This window comes from Miniopterus natalensis, chromosome 14 (assembly GCF_054644295.1).
Source record: "Miniopterus natalensis isolate mMinNat1 chromosome 14, mMinNat1.hap1, whole genome shotgun sequence".
In the NCBI taxonomy this organism is placed as follows: domain Eukaryota; kingdom Metazoa; phylum Chordata; class Mammalia; order Chiroptera; family Miniopteridae; genus Miniopterus; species Miniopterus natalensis.
Window position 1 is genome coordinate 34,565,778 of NC_142094.1, and position 23,316 is coordinate 34,589,093.

General features: G+C 36.7%; 1 protein-coding gene across 2 annotated transcripts; it reads left to right on the forward strand.

Moving 5' to 3' along the window:
* Positions 1-476: 476 nt before the first annotated feature.
* Positions 477-22,803, forward strand: MINPP1 (multiple inositol-polyphosphate phosphatase 1). Of its 2 annotated transcripts, XM_087824423.1 has the most exons (5): positions 477-1,151; positions 4,053-4,250; positions 7,078-7,175; positions 8,050-8,183; positions 19,747-22,803. In XM_087824423.1, exons 1-5 carry the CDS (start codon positions 515-517, stop codon positions 20,141-20,143), a joined length of 1,464 nt encoding a protein of 487 aa, XP_087680549.1. In that variant the 5' UTR covers positions 477-514; the 3' UTR covers positions 20,144-22,803. The 2 variants fall into 2 exon arrangements, with proteins under 2 accessions (XP_087680549.1, XP_087680550.1); XM_087824424.1 differs by lacking the exons at positions 7,078-7,175; positions 8,050-8,183 and having other exon boundaries at positions 19,747-19,933.
* Positions 22,804-23,316: the final 513 nt, after the last annotated feature.

A 23,316-nucleotide genomic window follows, 5' to 3' on the forward strand; every position in this document is an offset into this window, starting at 1 on the left:
CAGGGCCCGGCGACCGCGCTCTCGGGTTGGCGGCTTTGATGCGCACGGTTCAGAGACTGTATTTTGAAAAACAGAGTCGAACAGTAAGGATGGTGATAACAAGAGTTAGCTGTTAAAAGGTGTCCTGTTTTGACCACCTTGAAGGCTAAGGCTTAGTCCGGCCTTATGCGCACCTCAGATCATTTTCAAAAGCGGGGGAGTCGTTGCGTCAGGCCCTGAGGCACCTGCTCCGAGGACGCTCGCCCACGCTCCGGGCCAGCCGACGCCGGCTCCACCTCAACCACAGGCCTCCGAAGCTCCTCGGGGTTTCCCGCCGGCTTCGTCTTTGCGACAGGCCTCCGCGGCTCCTCGCAGCATCCCGCCGGCGCCCACGGCCCGCCGCCCGCCACAGCGGCCTCCTTTCAGGCGATCCCCGGGCCCAGACCGGAAGCGACCCCCGGGCCCGCCTCCCGCCGCCGGAGCCGGAAGTTAGCGGCTCCCGCTAGGATTGTCCGTCCGCGGGCCGCCCCGCACCATGCTCCGCGGCGCCCGCTGCCTGCTCGGGGTGCCCGCAGCACCCTCCGCGGTCCTGGCGGTGGCTCTGCTCTCGTCGCTCTCGCGCTGCTCCCTCCCGGAGCCGCAGGACGTTGTGGTCTCGGCGCTCAGCCCCTACTTCGGCACCAAAACTCGCTACGAGGATGCCAACCCCGGGCTGCTGCGGGACCCCGAGGCGCCGCAGCGGGACCCGGAGCTGCTGGAGGAGACCTGCACCCCGGTGCAGCTGGTCGCCCTCATCCGCCACGGCACCCGCTACCCTACGGCCAAGCAGATCCGCAAGTTGCGGCAGCTGCACGGGCTGCTGGAGGCCCACGGGCCCGGGGCTGACCGGTCCGACGCCGCCGGCGGCCGACGCCTCGGGGCCGCGCTGGCCGCCTGGCCGCTGTGGTACGCGGACTGGATGGACGGGAAGCTGGTAGAGAAGGGGCGGCAGGACATGCGACAGCTGGCGCTGCGCCTGGCCTCCCTTTTCCCGGCGCTCTTCAGCCGCGAGAACTACGGGCGCCTGCAGCTCGTCACCAGCTCCAAGCACCGCTGCGTGGAGAGCGGCGCCGCCTTCCTGAAGGGGCTGTGGCAGCACTACCACCCGGGGGTGCCGCCGCCCGAAGTTGCAGGTGACCGCCGGGGCCGCCGGGCCACCCCCTGCCTCGCTCCTCTTCCCACCCCCGCCCCAAATCCTCCCCCAGACCCCGGACTTCCCCAGTCCGAGCCTCTCGCTTCCCTCTCGTCCCCGTCTCTCGAACCCCCGTCCCTTAGTGTGGTCTGGACTTGGCAGTCTCCCTTCTCATGCATACATTTATTTGTTCACCAGGTATGAGTATGGTGCCTTCAGCGTGCAGGGCTTTGTAGTAGACGTTGGGGATTCAATAGCAAAAGGGGCAGACAAGGGCTGTTTTTGATCATCCACTCCCAAACCGAATTGCCCCGAGCTACACAGCCTCCCTTTCCTCCCTCCCTGACTGCTGCTTCGACGGTGGGGCACACTTTAAATACAATACAATAATAATCTAGGTCTTTCTTCCTCACGCTTTGCTTCCCATACTATTTGGATTTTTTTTTTTTTTTAACTTACCATTTTTTCAAATGTTGATTCTAGACCTACCCCCTGTTTTAGGTACTCTCAAATTTACTGCTCTGCTTTTTTCTGTTTTGTTTTTATATGTTCTGTAGCTGCGGTCCATGGCAACGCGCAGTGGTGTACTAATTTATTCCAACACTTATTCTTTTGCAGAATTTGAGATATCGTGTATTGGGGCCCTTTAATTTAAAGGTGGGGTAGCTGAGCCCAAGAATATGCCTTGTGGACCAGAACCAGGTTCAGAATCCCAGGTCCTCTGTTTCCGAGGAATGGTGCTTTTTTTTCCCCTCAGAAAATGTTTAATAGACATAGTTAATACTAATAGCAAACACTTAATGCCTGCTATGTGCCAGACATGCTTTACATTTATTTCACTAAATTCTTACAACAGCTCTCTGAGGTTGATAGTATTTTCCCCTATCTAACAGAAGAGGAAATTGAGAAACAAACACTAAGTAATTTGTCTGATTTCATATAGCTAAGTATGGACCCAGGAAATCTGATTTAGAGCTTGTCTCTTAACCATTACACTATACAGCTTCTTTTTGTCTTTAACTTAAGGGTAAGAATAAAAAACACTTTGGTGCCAGAGAGATGATCGAGCGTTAATACTTTCTTGATCAGTTTTAAGGTCAGAGTTGAAGTGAGACATCATTTACTTTCAATGCCCAAGTGAAAAATGAAGTAGACTAGTTTCTCATTTTTCCACTAGCATCCTTTCTTAAGCAGTTCAACTATCTGCGGGGCTTCTTCCATGGATTGTGTGTCATGTTATTGCTCTGTGGGTAATTCAGTTGGCTGACTTGGAATTAGTCACTTGTTGAATTGTGCTTTTGAGTTATAGCTGGGTTTTTCCTATTAATATGAGTGGAAATTCCCCACAAATCTGTTAAATTAACTGAATGATGAAACTGGAATATACTTTAGTACAGCGCAGTATATACAAGGTGGGGCAAGAGTAGGTTTACAGTTGTTCGTATGAAAATAATACAATAGTTAATAAATAATACAAGAATAAACTCTTTTGTGTACTCACAACTGTAAACCTCTTTTGCCCCGCCTTATATAGTGTATACCAAAAAGGGACCATTGGACCTCCTAGGTGGCATTGTGGGGATTGGCATTGGCCTTGAAGTACAAAGCCAGTGGTCAGAATAGTTAAAAATAAGCCCACCCCGCACCATATTCAGTCTCAGATGGAACACCTTTGCCTAGCTTCTTCGCTATTATCTAGAGACAATGTTTTGCCTGTTGTGTACATCTGGGCTTTTGAGGGAGAACACAATTAGATTTCATATTCTTACAGAAACAACAATGCCTTTGTTTCTGTTTAAAGAGCAGCAGTAATTATATAATAGCAAGGATGAAGTATCCAGACCCGTTTGGGAAATTGTATTTTGAGGCCACAAAAAGATGACAGAGATCACTTATTTTCTTAGTTAAAATGCTTTCTTAAGAACTATAATCCAATTTGCAATTAAAGTGGGCAGAATTATTCATTTCAGGATCTCCTGAAATGGATACATACATGTGTGTGTGTGTGTGTGTGTGTGTGTGTGTGTAATTTTTCCCCCCCACATGCACATCTAAAGCAAAACAGTATAACTAGATTTAATTTTCTCATTTTATATATGGAAATAGTATACTTGGTGTTCTTTTCATGATAAGTTATTGGAGAAATGATGATTGAAATTTATGTGTTTTGAATATGACTCTGAAAAAACTTAAAAGGTACCCCAGTGGTTGAAGCATGATTATGAATGCTTTCCTAATACATATTTGTTGCCAAATTGGGGAAATAATACAACTTATTAAATTCTAAATGGTAAGTTCTCTGGGAGCTTCAGTTCAAAAACAAACCAAATCAGAAACACTTAGCACAGTGAAAAATGAGAGCATTAATGTATTTTGTGCTGTTGTTAGTTTTTGCTCCAGAGTCTTTTGTAAAGTAAACTGAGTTGAGAAAGTTAATTGAGAAAATAAAGTACTCTATTTAGACTTTTTCTTAGAGCAGAAAAACAGATTCTATTTGTTGAATTATTTCTAACCTTATAATGAGAAATTTTGCTAAATTTTAGTTTGTTTTTCAAGTTTTCTGTGCCTGACAGAAACAGTACTTAACACATTTTTGTATGTTTTATGACTTTTGTGGCTAATTATTTTTGCTTTCTTTAAGAAAGCATTCATTTCAATTATCTTTGTTTTATTGTGTAGTATTGCTATAACACATTTTATTTTATCTTTGATATTCTCTGCCTCTTTAATCTTTTCTAGTATGTACTCTCATGAACAACTATTACAAATGGGGAATAGTTTTGCCCTGTGTCTTAAGTAATGTGTGCCTATTTCAAACATGATTAAACAGGTTTTTAGTGTTCCTTTTCACATTTGAAACAAAATTTTTAATAATTTGAAATTGTCACTTACGTCTTTTCAGAGATGGAGTTTGGACTTCCAAGAATTAATGATAAACTAATGAGGTTCTTTGATCATTGTGACAAGTTTTTAACTGAAGTGGAAAGGAATGATACGGCTCTTTATCATGTAGAAGCCTTCAAAACTGGACCAGAAATGCAGAACATTTTAAAAAAATTTGCAGCTACTTTGCAAGTGCCAGTCAACAATTTAAATGCAGGTAATGTGCCTGTTATCTTTCATTTGAATTCTGAAATAGTTTAAATGGTTTTGAACTCTGAAAATGAAAAAAATATGGAAGCATAAAATTATTCCTTTTAAAGGCTCACAGTTGATTTTACAGAAAGAAAATAATATGTTCTAGGTCAAGAAAATTGTACACCTTATGCTTTCTACTTTTAGATTCAAATTCTTTGAGTTTTATGTAAATCGGTGTATAAGATTCTTGCTCTATTCTGGAACTTTTTTGAGGGCAGAGGTATATAAAGCTTCAAATCTCAGCATTATGTATAAAACAAAAATTATCTTTTCTGTGTTATCTTCTCATAAAGTGACACAAATGGAGAATCGCAAATTTTGCTTTGGAAGCAGTTCAGAAGTACATGTTAATGTTTTGAAAGGGATACATTTTAGAAAGTGAAAGGCAAAGTAGTGTGATTTTTTTTTTTTGGTTTTTTTTTTTTGAGGCTTTAAACTTAGATATCCTGAGAAAATGAGCAGTCATGTCTGTCATAAGGTATTGCAGTGGAGATGGGTTGACTGCAATTTATCATGCAACTTAGGACACTTTTGAGGGTGAAAGCGACATTATTAATAATTATGCTGGGAAAGCAGGTGGAAAACCAAGGCATATGGTCACCTAGAAATGGGAAGTTAAGAAAAATAATAAGCCCAGATGGGCATGGCTCAGCGGTTGAGCGTTGACCTAGGATCCAGGTGATCAGGGTTCGATTCCCGGTCAGGGCACATGCCCAGGTTGTGGGCTGCAGCAGATCAATGACTCTCTCATCGTTGATGTTTCTATCTCTCTCTCCTTCTCCTTTCCTGTCTCTGAAGTCAATAAAGATATATTTAAATTTAAAAAAATAATAATAAGATTTTTTTGTTTTCTGGGAATTTATAACGCATAGAGCAAGTGTTGACAAATATGCATGCAAAGATTGTGTATTTCATTATATTGTGAATAAATTTCCAAAGAATAGAAATAGGAGATGTTGAGGGGGAAATGTAGACTGGAATCTGTCAGTCATGGAGCCTGAAAGCTTTAAATCACGGGTGGGAAACCTTTTTTCTGCCAAGGGCCATTTGGATATTTATCATTCGCAGGCCATACAAAATTATCAACTTAAAAATTGGCAATGAAAAAAAGCTCCTAGACTTAACTGAATTTCAAGTCCTGCATGCAGTTGCCTTGGCAGTGCCAGACCAAATGATTTCTAAGGCGGTATACAGATGTTCTCCACCCCTGTTTTAAAGGATCAAAAAAGTGAAAATGCCTAGACTAGACTAGCATTTAAAATTGAATTTTTTCGCTTTCCCCAAACTGGTTGTACATTGGAGTCACCTTGCCAAGCTTTAAAAATTATTTTATTAGGAAATAACTCAAGCATATAAATAAAAATAAAGGCTAATATAATGAATATTGGTATACCCACAGCTTATTTTTATCAAATTTTAACATTGTGTTTCAGTTAGTTGCTTTAAATATATTGAGATCGTTTGGTCCCTCTGCAGGATCTCATTGCTCTCCTTTTCTCCCCAGAGATAGCCATTTGTTATGAATTGAGTATTTAAATCATTCTATGCCATTTTTTTTTCTTTTAAAGATTTTTAAATTGACTTTTAAGAGAGAGTGGAAGGAAGTGGGAGAGGGGGAGAGAGAGACATCAATTGGCTTCCTGCTGTGTGCCCCCTACTGGGGATCAAGTCAGCAACCCTGACTCAGAATGGAACCGTCAAGCTTTTGATGCGAAGGACAACACCCAACTGAGTGACGCCAGCCAGGGTGCCATGCCAGTTTTTATATTTATGTTTATATTTCTATACAGAAATGTGATATTTTGCATATTTTTAAACATGTAAAAATGGTATCAGTGATACCAGTCTGAGGTTTTATTTGAATTCAACTATGTATTTTTTTGTTTAATGTGTGTAATTTTAGTATTGATTTTAAATTTATGTACAGATTTGATAACTATACCAGTATCTACTCATTATTCTGTTAGTGGGCATTTAGATTGTTGAAGAAGGCTGTTTTAAAAACTATTTTCAGTCTCTAAATGAATAATGATTATTTGTGTTTTAATGATGGAGTAATTGAGAGCAACTTCTTTTTGAAAGCAATATAACCATAGTGGTTAAAATTATGGGTTCTGGAATCAGACTGTTTGTATTTGAACCTTTACTCTGTAATATTATTGATTAATTCTGTGTTCATTGGCAAGTTTCTTAATATCTCTCTCAAAGTTTCTTTCTCTGTAAAATAAGTATAGGTGCCTTGTAGGATTATTGCAAGGATTATATAAGATTAATTTATGCAAAGCATTAGCATAGTACCTGGCACACAGTAACTGCTCAAATATATTTTAGTTATTTAAATACTTTTTTTTACAGAGAGGTAATACCATATGTATTTTCTGTAACTTATTTTTACTTAGCAATAGGTCTCATTCTTTTAAGTTCTATGTTGTTTCATAGTATGTATGCTTTAATTTCAAGGTCAATGCTAATTAAAAACTTGGATAAAATACTTAACCCATCCTCAATTTTTATTGGTGGGAGGGGCTGGAACTATTCTAGTCCAAATTCTTTTTAATTTCATTTGGCTAAAATTTATACCTCCTCATGGTTTCTCCTGACAGTTCAGTTCCACCCCTTTGGATTCTACAGAGTAAGTCTTAAGCCAGGAAGAAACTGAATAGTCTCCTCTCCACACTAACGTAATCCAGTTTTTTCAGCTGTGCTGCACATGGCATTCTATAGATATTTAGCCTTTGGAAAATGGTTGAAAGTAGTAACCCACAAATTTTACCTTTTTCCCCCCCCAGATTTGATTCAGGTAGCTTTTTTCACCTGTTCATTTGACCTGGCAATTAAAGGTGTTAAATCGCCTTGGTGTGATGTTTTTGACACAGATGATGCAAAGGTTAGTATTAATTTTGCAGTGTCTTTGCTTTTTTTGCATGATTTGTTATTGTTGTTGTTACTTGAAGTAGCTTCAACCTTTTGGTGCACCGGATGACGCCCAACAACTGAGCCACACTGGCCAGGGCTATAGTGTATAATTTTGAATTGCATAGTATTCCATAGTATGTGTATACTATGGTTTAGTTAACTCTCTACCTATTAATGATATTTAGGTATTTTCAGGAATAGTTTTGACTGCTGTAAGACATTGTATGTTCTCTCTTGTGTTCCTCTCTGAATATTACTTTATTAGAAATGGAATTAAATGGGCCTTAGAGATATATGTTTTTATGGATTTTGCCAATTTGCCTTTTGAATATCTACAACAATATCCATTCCTTTCAGCAGCACCAATTTTCCATATCCTTGGTCTACTTTTATTCCTTTTGTTTTTGCCAAACTGATACATGAACCAAAGTAACTCATTTTCTGTCTGGTTTCTACCTTCCTAAAATTCTTAAAAATTCCTGATCTACTGTTGGCATCTTTGTGTACTGTAATGAATATTCTTCCATGTATATCTTTTCTTTTTCTGTATGTCTTTGCTATTGTCTTAATATACTTTTAGAAGAAAGGGGATATGAGCACATACATGTCTTGAATAACGCACTGTACTGAACTGTTATGGATGCTGGAATACTGGCTGTACTAACTTGCTTTTGCATGCTGTCCTCTACATTTCCACAATTTAAATTTGTGTATCAGCATATATATCTGTAGTCATGGATCTTTGGGTCCAATTAGTAAGTACTTGAAATGGCAAATGGAAATTAGGGAATCTGTTACATGAATAAAAATGTAATAACAATGATTTTTGAAATTTTTATTTTTAGGTATTAGAATATTTAAATGATCTGAAACAATACTGGAAAAGAGGATATGGGTATACCATTAATAGTCGTTCCAGCTGCATCCTGTTTCAGGATATCTTTCAGCAGTTGGACAAAGCAGTTGATCAGACAAAGAGGTAAAAACTTAAAAAAAAAATTTTTTTTAATCCTTACCCTAGGACATGTTTATTGATTTTAGAGAGAGGGAAAGACAGAGAAACATTGGTTGCCTCTTGCATGCGCCCCTGTTGTACCGAACCTGTCACCTTTCTGTGTCCAGCCAGCTGAGCCACACTGGTCAGGGCATGATGTATATTCTGAGTGCCCAGGTAAGCTTCTGAAAAATGTTTTTTTATGGGTGTTTTTATAAAATAGATTTTGCTTGTTTATTTAAAAATATTTTAATATAATAATTATACTTACAAAAGTATTTGATGGCTTATATAAGTAATAAAGCGTATAAACCCCCTGTTGAACCCAAGAACTACAACAATATTAATAATTTGCACTTTTTAGTTATTTATTCCTATCCCCTGTAATTACTGTTCTGATTTAGTGTGTATCATTTTTTTGCCTCTTTAATTTTTTTCTAATATTTTTTAATTGATTTTAGAGAGAGAGGAAGGGAGAGAGAGAGAAACATCAGTGAGAGAGAACCACCATCAATCGGCTGCCTCCTGCATGCCCCCTACTGGGCATGGAGCCCACAACCCAGTCATGTGCCCTGACCTGGAATTGAACTGGTGATGGGTTGATGCTCACCCACTAAGCCACACTGGCCAAGCTCTTTGCCTCTTTAAAAATAGTTTTTCTTATGAATGTATGTGTGCCCAAACAATAAGTTTAGTTTTGCTTAGAGTCATATGCTTATTGTCTTCCGGGACTCATATTTTTCTCTCCTCAACATTACATTTATAATATTCATCATGTTGTTGCATATACTAGTGTACAGTACTCAGTAATATGCAATATTTAGTAAATAAATACTACAGTTTATACCATCTTCTCATGTCAGTGGGCATTTGGGTAGTTTCTGGTTCTTACTATTACAAATTGTGTAATTATACATGGCTTCTGGTATAAATTACAAAATGTTCTACTTTTAAATGACAGGTTGTGTGTTTTTTATGTTTTTTTAAAATATATCTTTATTGATTTCAGAGAGAGGAAAGGAGAGGGAGAGAGAGAGATAGAAACATTAATGATGAGAGAGTCATTGATCAAGCCTGCAACTGGGCATGTGCCCTGACCGGGAATCGAGCCCTGATCGCCTGTATCCTAGGTCGACACTCAACCCCTGAGCCATACCCGGCCAGGCTAAATGACAGTTTCTTAATGAAAAGCCTTTTTTAACATTCATACTTTCCAAGGTTTTTAAAAAAACTTTTAATATTTTGAACATTTGATAGAATCTAAACCCCATTTTGACAAATGTGATTCCATGAAAGCTTATATACATTTACAGTTGGAGACAAAAGTCAAGCTGTAAAGCTTGAACCAGAAAGACTGAAGATGGTGTACCTGATTTGTGTTTGCAGTATTGAGTTTTATATACATGTGTGTGTGTGTGTGTGTAAAGAGAGAGGACTTTTTTGTGTGTCGATATGACTAGTTTATGGAATTTTCTTGGGTTTGATGGGAGCTAGGGAAGAGAACCAAATTATTTAGTTTTCTGCTACCACTTTTGGGGGGGAAATAGTCAAGTTCTGTTTTTGAGATAGTCATTAACTTCTTTTCAGTTTAGTTTTATGAATGGTTTAAAACTCTTAGACTTAATGAGATAACAGGTCTTTGTTTGTCCCATTGCTGGATGTGAAATGTGGCAAATTTAAAATTGTGTCAGAAAGGTTCTTAATTAACTTCTGCAAGGTTTGCACTTAAAATTTGATACCAGACTTAAAGCTTAAGTAAGAAGTTTATTACTGGTGCTTTAAAATAAGTGTATTTGTGTACGCTGAAAACTACAAGACATAACACAGAGAAATTAAAGATGACCCAAATAAATGCAGAGATATACTGTCATCATGGATTGGACAACTCAGATTGATCATCTTTTGACCAAGTACAATGTCTGTCTCCTTCCAGTATGTCTCTGTAGAACTTGAGAAGCTTATTCTAAAATTGATACAGAAATGCCAACGACCTAGAAGAGCTAAAGCAATTTTGAAAAAGAAGAACAAAAGGACTTATAAATATCTGACTTCAAAACTTATTATAAAACTGTAGCCATAGACAAATAGATCAGTGAACTAGAATAAAGTCAAGAAATAAACTCGTAAGGCAATTTTTGACAAAGATATCAATGTAAGTGCATTGGAGAAAAGGATATTCTTTTCAGCAAATGGTGCCAAAACAATTGGATATCTATATGTTAGAAAATGACCCTCGACCTTTTGGTGCATGGGACAGCGCTCAACCAACTTAGCCACATGGGTCAGGACTAGAATAATATTTTAATAGAGTATTTTTTCAGGTCTATCAGAACATTAACCTTTTTCTTCATCACTCTTAAAATCTTTTTTTTGTGTTTAGATTTAGAGTTTATAAGTGAGTATGTTTATATATGTGTATATATCAGCAATATTTTGTCATTAATGTTGTCTGAGGAAATATTTTTCACTTAATTCTAGAGTTCCCAGGCTACTTTTCTCTATCTCCACCCTACATTGAGATTATACAAATACACAGGTTATCTTTTTATATTAACATTAAATCAGAGATTATTCTTCAGTATTTCTGAATATTTTTCAACAGAATTTTAACAACATGATTTTACTTCACAGAAAAATTGAAGATTGCAAATAGTGTTAATTAACAAGTATCAGCATTTTTGTTCAATATAACTTGACTCTTACTAGGTTCTTGACTTTTGTTTTCCTTCTTAAACCATCATTACAGTGATGGAATTAAAGTTGAAACCAGTATATTTGCTATTTAACCAGCTACTGTTATTTAAGCAGTTATAATTAGAAAAGCAGAATGAATTTAATAAAGAAATGAGATATATCTGGATTTTATTTTTCTGTTTCCTTCCTCATTATCTCTGTCAATATTTTTTTATCCTGCTTTTTCAAAGTAAGTTGTATATTCTGGAACATAATTGCTTGCCTCATGAGATCTGTTTTGTGAGGGATAGTCTCAGACACCAAAACTAATTGCTATAAATATTTGTTATTGTCATTAAGTAACTTTCATTATCCTTTTTCTACCTTTTCATTGACTCTCAAATCTCTGGTATTTTTAGATTTCACTGAATAAAGGTTTTCACTTTTTAAGGTTGTGTAGTTCCATATTTTAACATAAGATGGCAGCATTGAAATAAATTATAGAATAGCTATTTTGGTTAATTAGCCCATTATAAAGGGAGAGCTTTGTCTTTTAAAGTTCTTAGAAACGCATGCAGATTCTAAGCCCTCAGAACCTGTTCTTGCTTGTCTTTTTGCTAGCTTTCTGCAGTCAGTGTCCCATGGAGATTTAACTCAGTGTACCAGGAGTCTCTTTTAGTGCTAGTTATTGAAAGATACTAGCTAAATCAGGTAAAAAGTAATATCAGTATAAAAGTAATGTAATGCAGATTCAAATGTCCAGCTGCCTTCTGAAAAGATACTTTTTGACTCTCAGTGGACCGTAGGTCTATGATACCTGGCCCTTGCTTATTTCAGTGCCTAAGAACAGATGTGTGATAGAGTTGGTGCTCAGTGTGTATTGAAGGAATACCCACAATCCTTTTTCTTCAGTATTCCCTGTTTTAGTTAGTGCCACCATCCTCCTCCCAGGCATCCAAGCCACAAACCTCTGCATTGTTTTTTACTCTCTCCCCCTCATCTTCTACATCTACTCATAATATTGTGATTTTTTTGTTTGGCTTCCAGTTTTATATCAATTCCTTCCACTCTCTTCACTCCCCCCCCCCCCCCACTAATATTGTTATTGGTAGAAGTGGGAGGGTCCACATCTCCATCTGTTGCTAGCGGGAACAGGTTTCTTTGCAGTATCCCCAAAACGAAGGAATTTTCTGAGACTCACACGGGAGGATGAGATATTGTAGAAAGCTCTATATCTGTGGAATAAAACCTGACTTTCCAAGGTTTTATTTTCCTCAGTCCCATCAAGGAAGAAATCCCATTTTGCCTTGAGCAGGGCTAAAATCAAAGCCAGTGTCCAGAATTTCTGTTCCCTTTTTGCATACTTCAGTCCAGCATCAGGCTAGCTTAGCTTGTGCTCCCAACTGCAGTCCATTAGTCCATTGTGTGTAGGGTCCACATGGCCATGGGCCATACAGGTGGATGCAAGGAAGCAGGTAAACGAGAGCCCCATGAGCCAATGCAAGGAAGCAGGTACTAGAGAGCCCCATGAGCTGAGAACCAAGAGCAACAAGAGAGAGAATTCCTTTGTTTAGGGGATTATGTCTTCCCAATTTTCATGGGCTTGCATTGGCTCCACCCATTTTGGCAAATCCATGATTCCCCAGGCTTGACTGACAGGCAGGTACCTTCCCTAGTTACCCCAACTTCACTGTGCATGCATCTGTCTCCCCTTTCATAGACCTCTTCCCCCAGTGATCTTCAGGGAATGGTTCCCTGAGGAGTCCAAAGTTGAAGCTTCCTGGTGAAGCTGCCCAAATGGCTGTTATAATGCCTGGCCTCCCTTTGCTCCTTTCCTGTTATTAATAACTAGCTAGTTACAACAGTATCACTACCACCTCAATTTATACAAGCTAATATCTTCTTTCTCCTAGATTTTAGCACCTGCCTCCTAAGTGTTTTCCTGATTTCAGTGCTACTTCCATTTCACTCCAACACAGCTTATGCAGGCAATAAAGGGTATACAAAAGATGAATACGTTTGAATTGTTGTCTCAGGGAACTCATGTCTAGTTTGGAGGATATTTGGAAAACAGCACTTAAAAAAGTGCTGAAGGAGAATGAGTTGGAACTGTGGAGTTTGGTAAAGGCTTTATGGGAGGGAGGAGCCTTTGAGATTGGTTACTGAAGACTTCTTTCACTAACCTCAGCATATCAACTCTTAATACTTGTTTTAATTTTTTTTAAAAACAGCTTTATTGGGTATAGTTGATTTAAACAGCACATATTTAAAGTGTACAATTTGATGAGCTTTTATATATGTATATATCCATGAAATTATAACCACAATTAAGATAAAGAAGTATCTATCACATGCAAAAATTTCTTTGTAATCTACTCTCCAACCCCCATTCCAACCCTGCGCAACCACTGATCTGCTTTCTGACACTATAATTTATATTTTCTACAATTTTATATAATGGGATGATGTAATATGTACATCTTTTTGGTTTGGTTTCTTTCACTTAGCTTGATGTTATGAGATTTATCCATGTTGTTGTGGCTATCAGTCATTCATTCCTTTTTAAGGCTGAGTAGTATTCCTTCTATGGATACGCCACAGTTTGTTTCTCCACTCTCCTGATGATGGACATTTGGGTTGTTTCCAGTATGAGGCTATTACAAATAAAGCTGCTGTGGACATTTGTGGTCTTTTTATGGACGTATGCATATCATGAGTCTTGGATAATAACCTAGAGAGCTGGAATAGCTGAGCCATATGTAGGTTAGTATATGTTTAACTTTTTAAGAAACTGCCAAACTCTTCCCACCAGTGTATGAGAGTTCCGATACTCTTCATCCTTGCCAACACTTGGTATAGCACGTCTTTTTTATTTTAACCATTATAATGGGTGTTTAATGGTAAGTCATTTGGTTTTAGTTTGCATTTCCCTAAAAACTAGTCATACTGAGCATCTTTTCATATGTTTATTTACCATGTGTGTGTTTACGTTGGTGAAGTTTTTGTTCAAATCTTTTGCCATTTTTTAATTGGGTGGTTTATAATCTTGTTGTAAAAGTCCTTTATATTATTCTAGGTACAAGTCCTTTGTAATATTTACACTTTACAAATATATTCTAGTTTGTGGTTTGCTATTTTGTTTTTGTAATAATGTCTTTTATGGGCTGATTTTGAGACAATTCCTCCTGAGCATCTATTTGGTACTTGATATATTTTGAGGTTTTCCTAGTTTGGCTTGTGGGAACACAAACTGTTCCTGGCCCTATGTTAGCTTTGGGAATTTTTTCAGCTGTTCTTTTTTAATGTTTTTTTTTCCCTGGGTAGGGATAGTTTTTGCACATGCATGTGCTAATCAGTTCTAGCTAAAAACTTGAGGGGAGTCCCTAGAGGTCTTTCTTCTCTGGTACTCTATTTTGTGAACTCCAGCCAGTCTGGCCTCGCCTCCCTAAATCCTCAGTCCTATCTCTTCTACTTAGGAAAATCACCTTGCTCTGTTTGGGCTCCCCTTCCTTGTGCTGCAGCCTGGAAACTCCAGGCAGTAATTTGAGACAGTTATTGGGGTTCACCTCATTTGCCTTCCTTCACTCTTACTCTGACTATTGTTGAATGTCTGAAATCTGCTGTTTCATATATTTTGTCTGGCTTTATAGTAGTTCAAAGCAAGAAGGTAAATCCGGTCCCTGTTATTTCATCTTGAATTGAAGCAGAAATTATTTTTCTCTGTTTTTGCTTGAGAGAGAAAAATGTATGTTGGAGTCATTTTAGTTCTACACTTGTGTTAAGCTGTCAAACAGATGCTTCTCCTGATGCCTCATTGGAGCTGATATTTCAATCAGATATATAAGAAGATAAAAAAAATTTTTTTCCTGGTAATTTTCTTCCCAAAGCCTCTCATATCTCTGGCAGTTCATGTTGCTTATTTGTGCACTTACATAAGTATGGAGATTATATGGATCATGTTTAAAAACACAGTTTACTTAACATTAGTTGAATATGAAACAAGAATTAAGAGCTTAGAAAGATCTAAGCTGAGTACGTTTAGGGGAAAGCATGCAGTTATTGTTTGTTTTTCTGGGAGAGCTTTGTGAATGACTTGAAGTACTTTGGGGTATTTTATCTGCTTTGAGCATACACATATATAGCCATTATTTAACAACAGAATTTTAGACTTCAAATTAAAATTTATTTTTAATTGAAGATTTAATAAAATCTCCTTAACAACTTACATAAGTAAAAGAAGGCTGTAATTTGGAGAACTGCATTCTTATCTTGCTAGATAACATTAGACAATTTACTTGTCTTTTTCCCTTGTTTCTAAAATGAGAGGGTTTGACGAGATCTCAACCCTAAAACATTGGTTCCAACTGTGTGTTTCTTTATATACATTCATATAGATTATTCATTTGTTTTCTTATATTTGTGTTAAGACTTTACATTTTTGAGGTTCTTTTGTTTTTTAAAGCTAAAATACACCTCTTTTAAAGTGGTTTGGTCACTTCTCAGAAAATGTGACACTAATGCATTTTTATCAGAGGGAGAGCAGAGTTAAAGGTGTCCTGTTTCTTGCCTTTGTATTCCTTGTTCTTTGAGAGATTATTCTGCTAAGAGTTTTAAAGAAAAAATAATCATTACAAGTGGGGGATATTGGTTAATTTGAGAAATGTAACCAGTAGAAGTCCATATTTATTGATGGATCAAAATATGGAGTCAGAATACAGAAGAAACAAAGATTCAAGAAAAATAGGAAAGTTCAAAGTAAGTTATAGAATATCTGATTTATTCTTAATTTGATGTTAATGTAAATTTAATTAATCTATTTAGACTTTTTAAATATAGGACTCATTAGGATAAAATTATTAGAATTATCTGAAATACATGTGATGCAGGAGATATCAGCCACAACCAATGTGGGACATAGTTGTAGGTGTACTGTTCCTCAGGGTGCCAGATTGTAATATAATGTATAGCACAGGATGTAGAGACTCTGAATTCCCAAAACTATATTCAAGTTTTTATGGGTATGTTTTTCTCTGGGATGAAGTCACATTCCTTTAGTTGAATTCTCAAATGGTTTTACGTCCACCAATGTTAAAAACTACATTTACAGTGGGTATTGACTATGCCTCATTATTGATTGACTTGGCAGCTCCTCGAAATATATTTGCATCTTTCTGCCAGTAGACTGCATTCTTTTATTAAAGATAAAAAAACTCGGGCCTTTCTCTTACGGCATCCTGAACCTCATAACTCTGTTACTGACTGGTCGTGACAACGCCACTTGGGGCCATAGATAGAATGGAATGTAGCAATCTAATGCTCTTGGCAACCTTCTGACAAAATTATGTGCAGTGACCTTATGTTAGGAATGAAATAAACTGGCCTTTTTTACGTTCTTTCCCTTTTTGCCCTCTCATATATTCTCTTCTCTCTCATCTCATCTCCACCCCCTTCCCACTCGCACATGCTCCCTTACTTCCTCATTCAGACGTATGCACACTCTTACCTCTTAGCTGTGACCAGTATTTTGGGCTTAATCATAAAACAGCTTTGCTTTTTTTTTTTAATTGATTTTAGGGAGAGAGAGAGAGAAACATTGATTGGCTGCCTCCCAAAAGCACTCTGACTGGGGATTGAACCTGCAATCTGGGCATGTGCCCTGACGAGGAATCGAACTGGTGACCTTTGGTGTATGGATCGTTGCTCAACCAATTGAGCCACACCAGCCAGCGCAGAACAGCTTTGCTTTAAAGAAGCTTGGGAATGAAACTCAGAATAGTACTCATGCCATCCTTGGGGATTGAGTGTAGTATTCAAGAACAAGCTGGGGATTAGGTTCTTTCAAATAGTAATTTGGCTTGTACTAATTGGAGTAAATCAGAGCCTGACAGTTGTGTAACACTTCTAAGATTTACTCTCTTTTGTGAGACAAAGCAAAGAATAGTGTGTTCCTGCAATGGAACCAACTCACTTAACAGAAAATGCTGATTTACTTTACAGAAACCTGGCACATACTTTTAATGGCCTCTGATGAAAATTGGACCAGAAATAAATACTCTTGTGTATTTGTTTTGACATCTTTAGAGTTATAAAAACAAACAGACCCTACTGTATTTGCAGCCATGCACAAACTCTACAACTCTTTAGCCCCCACTAATTGAAGGTATACAAGTCCCATTTTTGGTGTTTGGATATAATTTAGAATAGAAATATCTTTTCCATTTAACACTTAATGCTACTTTGTAAAGAAAAATTGAAATGTGAGTAAGTCATCTAAAAGGACAAATAGTTATGAGCATGAGCAGGTATCTAAGAGGGATTATATTGATTCTTTGGAATAAAAATACCCTCTTTTTTGTCACATATATTCCCATGGCAGTAGTATGTGTGGTTTTTGTTTTGTTTTGTTTTTAATTCTTCTTTAGATCAGTTTTAGGTTTATAGCAAAACTGAGCAGAAAGTAGAGAGAGTTCCCATAAACGCCTTTGCCCCCCCTCCTCCACTATTGACATTCTACACCACGTGGTACATTTGTTATAACTGATAACCCTACATCGAAACACCACTATCACCAGAGTCCATTAGGGTTCATTCATCTTGGTGGTGTTCATTCTCTGGGTTTGGACAAATGTATAACGACATGTATGTAGTATCACAGAATAGTTTCACTGCCCTAAAAATCCTCTGATCTTTGCCTAGTCATCCTTTCCTCCCCCCAACCCATGGCAACCACTGATCTTTTTACTGTCTTCATAGTTTTGCCTTTTTCAGGATGTCATATAGTTGGAATCATACAATGTGTGGCCTTTTCAGATTGGCTTTTTTCACTTAGTAATATGCATTTAAGTTTCCTCCATGTCTTTCCATGGCTCGATAGCTCATTTCTTTTTAGCACTGATATTATTTCATTGTCTGGGTGTACCAACATTTATTTACCCATTCACCTACTGAAGGACATCTTGGTTGCTTCTAAGTTTTGACAATTATGAAAAAAGCTTTTATAAACATCCATGTTTAGGTTTTTATGTAGACATAAGTTTAATTCATTTGCATAAATACCAAGGAGTGCAATTGCTGGATCGTGTAGTGAGTATGTTTAGTTTGTAAGAAACCACCAAACGGACTTGCACAGTGGCTGTCTCATTTTGTATTCATACCAGCAGTGACTGAGTGAAATCCTCTTGTCAGCACTCAGTGTTGTCAGTTTTCTGGCTTTTGATATGTAGTGGTATCTTGTTTTAATTTGCAGTTCTCTAATGACATATGATGTGGAGACCTTTTCATTTAATTACTTGCCATCTGTGTATCTTTGGTGAGCTTTCCAAGTCTTTTGGCCATTTTTTAATTGTTTCTTATTGTTGAGCCTTAAGAGTTCTTTGTATATTTTAGATAACAGTCCTTTGTCATATGTGTCTTTTGCAAATACTTTCTCACAGCTTGTGACTTGTCTTCTCATTCTCTTGACATTGACCTTAGCAGAAGAGAGGTTTTAATTTTAATGAAGATAAGCTTATCAATTACTTCTTTCATGAATCGTGCCTTTGGTGTTATGTCTAAAAGTCATTGCCGCACCCCAAGGTTATCTAGGTTTTCTCCTTTATCTTCTAGGAGATTTACTGTATTGAGTTTTACATTTAGGCCTATGATCCTTTTTAGGTCTGCGTCTAAATTCATTGTTTTTGCATGTGTAGTTTAGTGTTCTGGCACCACTTGTTGAAAAGACTGTCTTCGCTCCATTGCTCCTATATTGTCCTTGTTCCTTTGCCATAATTATGAGTTAGATGTTTTACTCCTACTTTCTTAAGGAGCCTTGAAGAAGATTGCCTTATCATATATATTTTAGTTTTAACACTTGAACCACTAAGGATTACTAAGTTGAATTTCAATTTGTAAAATAGAATAGTGAAGGGGATTAAGGGGGGAAATTGGGGGACATCTGTAATACTGTCAACAATAAAAAATAAAATAAAATAGTGAAGAAAAACAGCTATGTTTGAGACAGGTGATTTATAGTCTGAGCTATTTAATGGAAGTACATTTGCATTAATGCAAAAAGTACTTAACCTTCTTTTAGGTCTTGTAATTTATTTAAAAGTATGTTAAATTCTGCTTCTTACCCTTAAAACCCAACCTAGACATTCAGTGAGCGCTAAATTTTTTTCTTGAAATGCAAAAATCAAAAAGAAAGAAATTTTAAATTGTATAAAACATTGATTTTTAGGGTGATTCCTGGCTTTGAAGTTACTGCCTCATGGCTAGAGGGCTTAAACTGTAAACCAGTATTTTTACTACTTGTTTTTCTTTAACTTGTATCACTATTAAATTGCATTATATTTATATCATGGCAGTAGTATTAGCTTTGACTTGCGTATACTCAAATGTATAAAGGGGTTCTGCAAGTAATGAAACATCCTATTAGACAACGTGCGGTGACATATGTCCTTTGTAACAGGTTTATGCCCTCTCTGGAGGGTAACCCTCATTCCTGTTTTGCTGATTATTGCCTTACTGGAATATATATTGCCAGATCTCTCAGTTTTTCAAGAGGAGCCAAAAATCTGGGCTTTTAAGAATCTGAAATCTCCTAGTTTTTAAATACTGATAAATAATGCAAAATTGAAAAATATATATGCAGGTCAAAACATATATAGCTGTGGTCTGAATGGTACTACTTTGTAACTTCAGACCTAAGGGGATGCTTCTTGGAAATAAATATAAGATTTTAGGTGCTTTAGATTACCTAATTAATGTATACCAGTTAAGAAGAGAGGCTTACAAACACCTGTTAATGAGAAAGTTGTATACTTCCTCTAAGTGTAGATATTATGTTCTGTGACATGAATACATATACATATTTTTTCTCGATTTCTCATTTAAGGTCTCAGCCAGTTTCCTCTCCAGTCATCCTTCAGTTTGGACATGCAGAGACCCTTCTTCCACTGCTTTCTCTCATGGGCTACTTCAAAGACAAAGAGCCCCTAACAGCTTACAATTACAAGGAACAAATGCATCGGAAGTTCCGAAGTGGTCACATTGTTCCATATGCCTCAAACCTAATATTTGTGCTTTACCATTGTAAAAATGCTAAGACTCCAAAAGAAGAATTCCGAGTGCAGATATTATTGAATGAAAAGGTGTTACCGTTGGCTCACTCACAAGAAACTGTTTCTATGTACGATGATCTGAAGAACCACTACAAGGACATCCTTCAGAATTGCCATACCAGTGAAGAATGTCAGTTACCAAAGGTGAACAACACATCTGATGAGCTGTGAGTAATGAGGACATTTTTAATGCATCAGGAACCTATAGGGAGTGATCACACGCTTGGATTAGATGGGCAATCCCTGGTTACAGAAAGCTTTCACATTACTTGGTTATTTCTGTCTTTTCATAGAAAAACATTGAGTTTCTTTTTGAGCCTGGACATAAATGTATAAGAAACAGTTCTTCACTGGAGCAGCTCTCTTAAGGGGGAAAAAATCTATTCAAATAAATAGCTGGCACTGCAAATGTTTACAGAAGTTAAATTCTTCCTATTTATATAAGAAATCTCACACTGAGAATATGTTTTCAAAATAATGCTTGAAAATGCTGGAATAACAAAATATGCCAGTTGGGTGATCCATAACTTGACTGAACTAAGTCTAGGAACTTTACCAGTTGCGCTGCAATTCTCTCTTTTTTTTCTCAAGTAGCACAGTTCTAGTATTATCTTCCTTAATCAGAAATATTGTGATACACTGGGAGTATCATTTTGGAAAAAAGCTAACATCTCTCTGAAAATTTGAAACAATATTAAGAAATAGTCTGATTTAAAAGGACACTTTCAGTGAAGACAAAAAAATGTAATAAATATTTTTGTTAATAGTATTTATAAAGTATTTCAACACTTTTTCAATAATTCCTTTTAGAGTCCTGCTAAGTGTCCTGCAAGGCCCTTCTTTAATTATTATCATACTTGTTTTATATAAATAACAGTGGAAGGACAAAGAGGACCATTAACAATGCCAGATGGGTAGAATCAGACTTTCTTCAATCCATTGCTTAGCAGTTTTTAGCATTCTCTCACTTTGTTTTTGTGTTTATATTTTGCTATTATGTGATATATCTTTTGGTTTAATTTCTTTTTCATTCTTTTTTGTTTTTTAAATAAAGACTTTATCCTGGTTGGCTTAGTTGCACAGACATGAACCCATTTAAAAAAATAGTTCTGAGTTCTGTCAAATACCATGAAAGTATTTGCTATAGTAATAAACAGAATTCTTGGTCTTTTCTACTCTTTGTGTTGATAAACAATCAGTAATTGATGGTAAAAGATTGGAATTTTAAGCAGCTTTGACTAAGTCAGGCAATATAAAGCAATTCTCATTGCAATATTTTCAAATAAATTTTAACTTCTTAAAAAATGGAAATCCATTTTATTAAAAATCTAAGAAGTATCACAAGTATCTAAGAAGTATATATTGAAATTATAAAAGAAGATGTGTAGATCATTAATCTTCAAATGAGTAATGTTCTTAAAGGAGATGATCAGGTGGTAAATCCTGTTGGTTGATCAATATACTTCTGATTGTTCCTGCAAAAAGGTCTGGTGGTTGCTTTTTTAAAAAACTTGTAAACAGGGAGACAAGAGAATAATATAATGAACATTTATGGCAATTGCCCTGTTTTACCAAAATTAATATTAACAATATTTGATTTAGATCTAAATAAGAACAACTGAGGACTTTTATATGCCTCCCTGATGCTATTGCCCTTTCTCCCTGCCTGGAGGTAACCACCAGCATAAAATCCAGTAATCACCATTCCACTGCATGCTTCACCCTGGGAACATCTAGTATTATTGTGGGAGTTTTAGAATATTCTATAAAAGGGCATACTGTGCATATCATTCTTGAATGAGTGACGTATTTAGCTGCTGTATTAGTTTTTTAAGACTTCTTGATCCCTGTCATTTGTCACAAATTAATGCCATCAATTCACCAGTACCTGTTGAGTACTTTTTATGTACAAACACTAGACTCAGTCTGTGGGCATATAAAGTTGAATGAACCTCGTTCTTTCAAGAGGGTTCTCTTAAATTTACTTGGTGTCTGACACAATAAATAATTTTGATTCGTAAATTTTTTATAGAATATTAAAGTTACAGTTGTTTAATTTCATTGTTAAATGCAACCATGTTGTCATCTTTGTAGTCATTGGTATGTAAAATATTTCAGGGTGGAGGGTTAAGTGTGGCCCATTTTTGCTAATATTGCAGAGGTAGTGATGTTACTCTGGTGCTATTATTCCCATTTTGGAAATGCCTAAAACAGGAATGTCACGATGAAAACTAAAAATCTTAGCTAGGACAGGATATATAAAAAGTTGAACATCAAAAAATAATCTTTAATAAGAGTTCATTCACAATTGGTGACCAAGTTATTCAGTTAAGCCAAAGTTTAATCACTTCAGCCAGATATTTTAATTGATTAATAAATAGCCTGTAGACATTAGCCATTTTTCTGTCTAATCTACAATTTGATGTGTGCAGTGTATTGTACTTACTGGTTTTTATAATCATCATTTTGAAGTTTCTGCTCTCCAGCACATAATCATTCACTTGATACTGTTTTTCTATATAATCTTGATCTTAATTTTAACACTGAAAACAAGACTCAATTTGTAAAGAAAAAAGAGCTTGGTTTTTTCCCAGGCATAATCAACTTTTATATCTTTACTTGAGTACTTTCCTTTTGTAAACTGTAGAACCGATGCAGGCCCTTAAATTTTTAAAAGTTACAAGCAACCAAACCAGGATATATCAAAGTATAAATTTTTGGATTATATTTCTCTAAGATGGCATTTCATGTGGTTCATTAATTATCTTTGGAATTTGGACTGTCTTCTGCCAAAATGTAAGCTGAAAATAAATATTTGCTTTGTCATATAATTTGCCTATATCTAACTCTTCTGAACTTCACAGATCACTTCATTCTCTCATCATCAGTCTTTTTCTCTTAATCATTTTAGGCAACTCAGTTCACTTTTAAGCACCTTCACATTAATCTATTAAGCTATTTTTAATTGGTGTGTTTATGTGTAATAGTATTTTTGAGAAAACTTCACAGCAAGAAAAAAAAAGGTTATTCTTCTAGTTAAAAGATTTGTAATTTGAGCTTAATACCCGACAATTTAGGAGGAGGTTAACTTTTGAAACTTTGTTTCACTATTATTAAGTAATACATTTTAAGGTAGGATTCTTAATTTTTATTTCTAAAACTAATTCATAATTCAATATCTCCTCTGTACTATTCCCAGATTTTAAACCATTATTTAGACCCAAGCAGTTCACGTTCACACTTTTGTTTGTTGTACTGGGAGAGCAGTATTTGTTCATTAAAATGTTAAATGAAATAGAACTAGTATAACGAGAAAGTTTTATTAGAATATTTATTTTACATTA

Coding starts and splice junctions, on each gene's coding strand:
- MINPP1 (XM_087824423.1), top strand. CDS start 515: ATGCTCCGCGGCGCCCGCTGCCTGCTCGGGGTGCCCGCAGCACCCTCC. Junction 1,152..4,052: donor GCCGCCGCCCGAAGTTGCAG/GTGACCGCCGGG, acceptor ACGTCTTTTCAG/AGATGGAGTTTGGACTTCCA. Junction 8,184..19,746: donor GCAGTTGATCAGACAAAGAG/GTAAAAACTTAA, acceptor TTCTCATTTAAG/GTCTCAGCCAGTTTCCTCTC.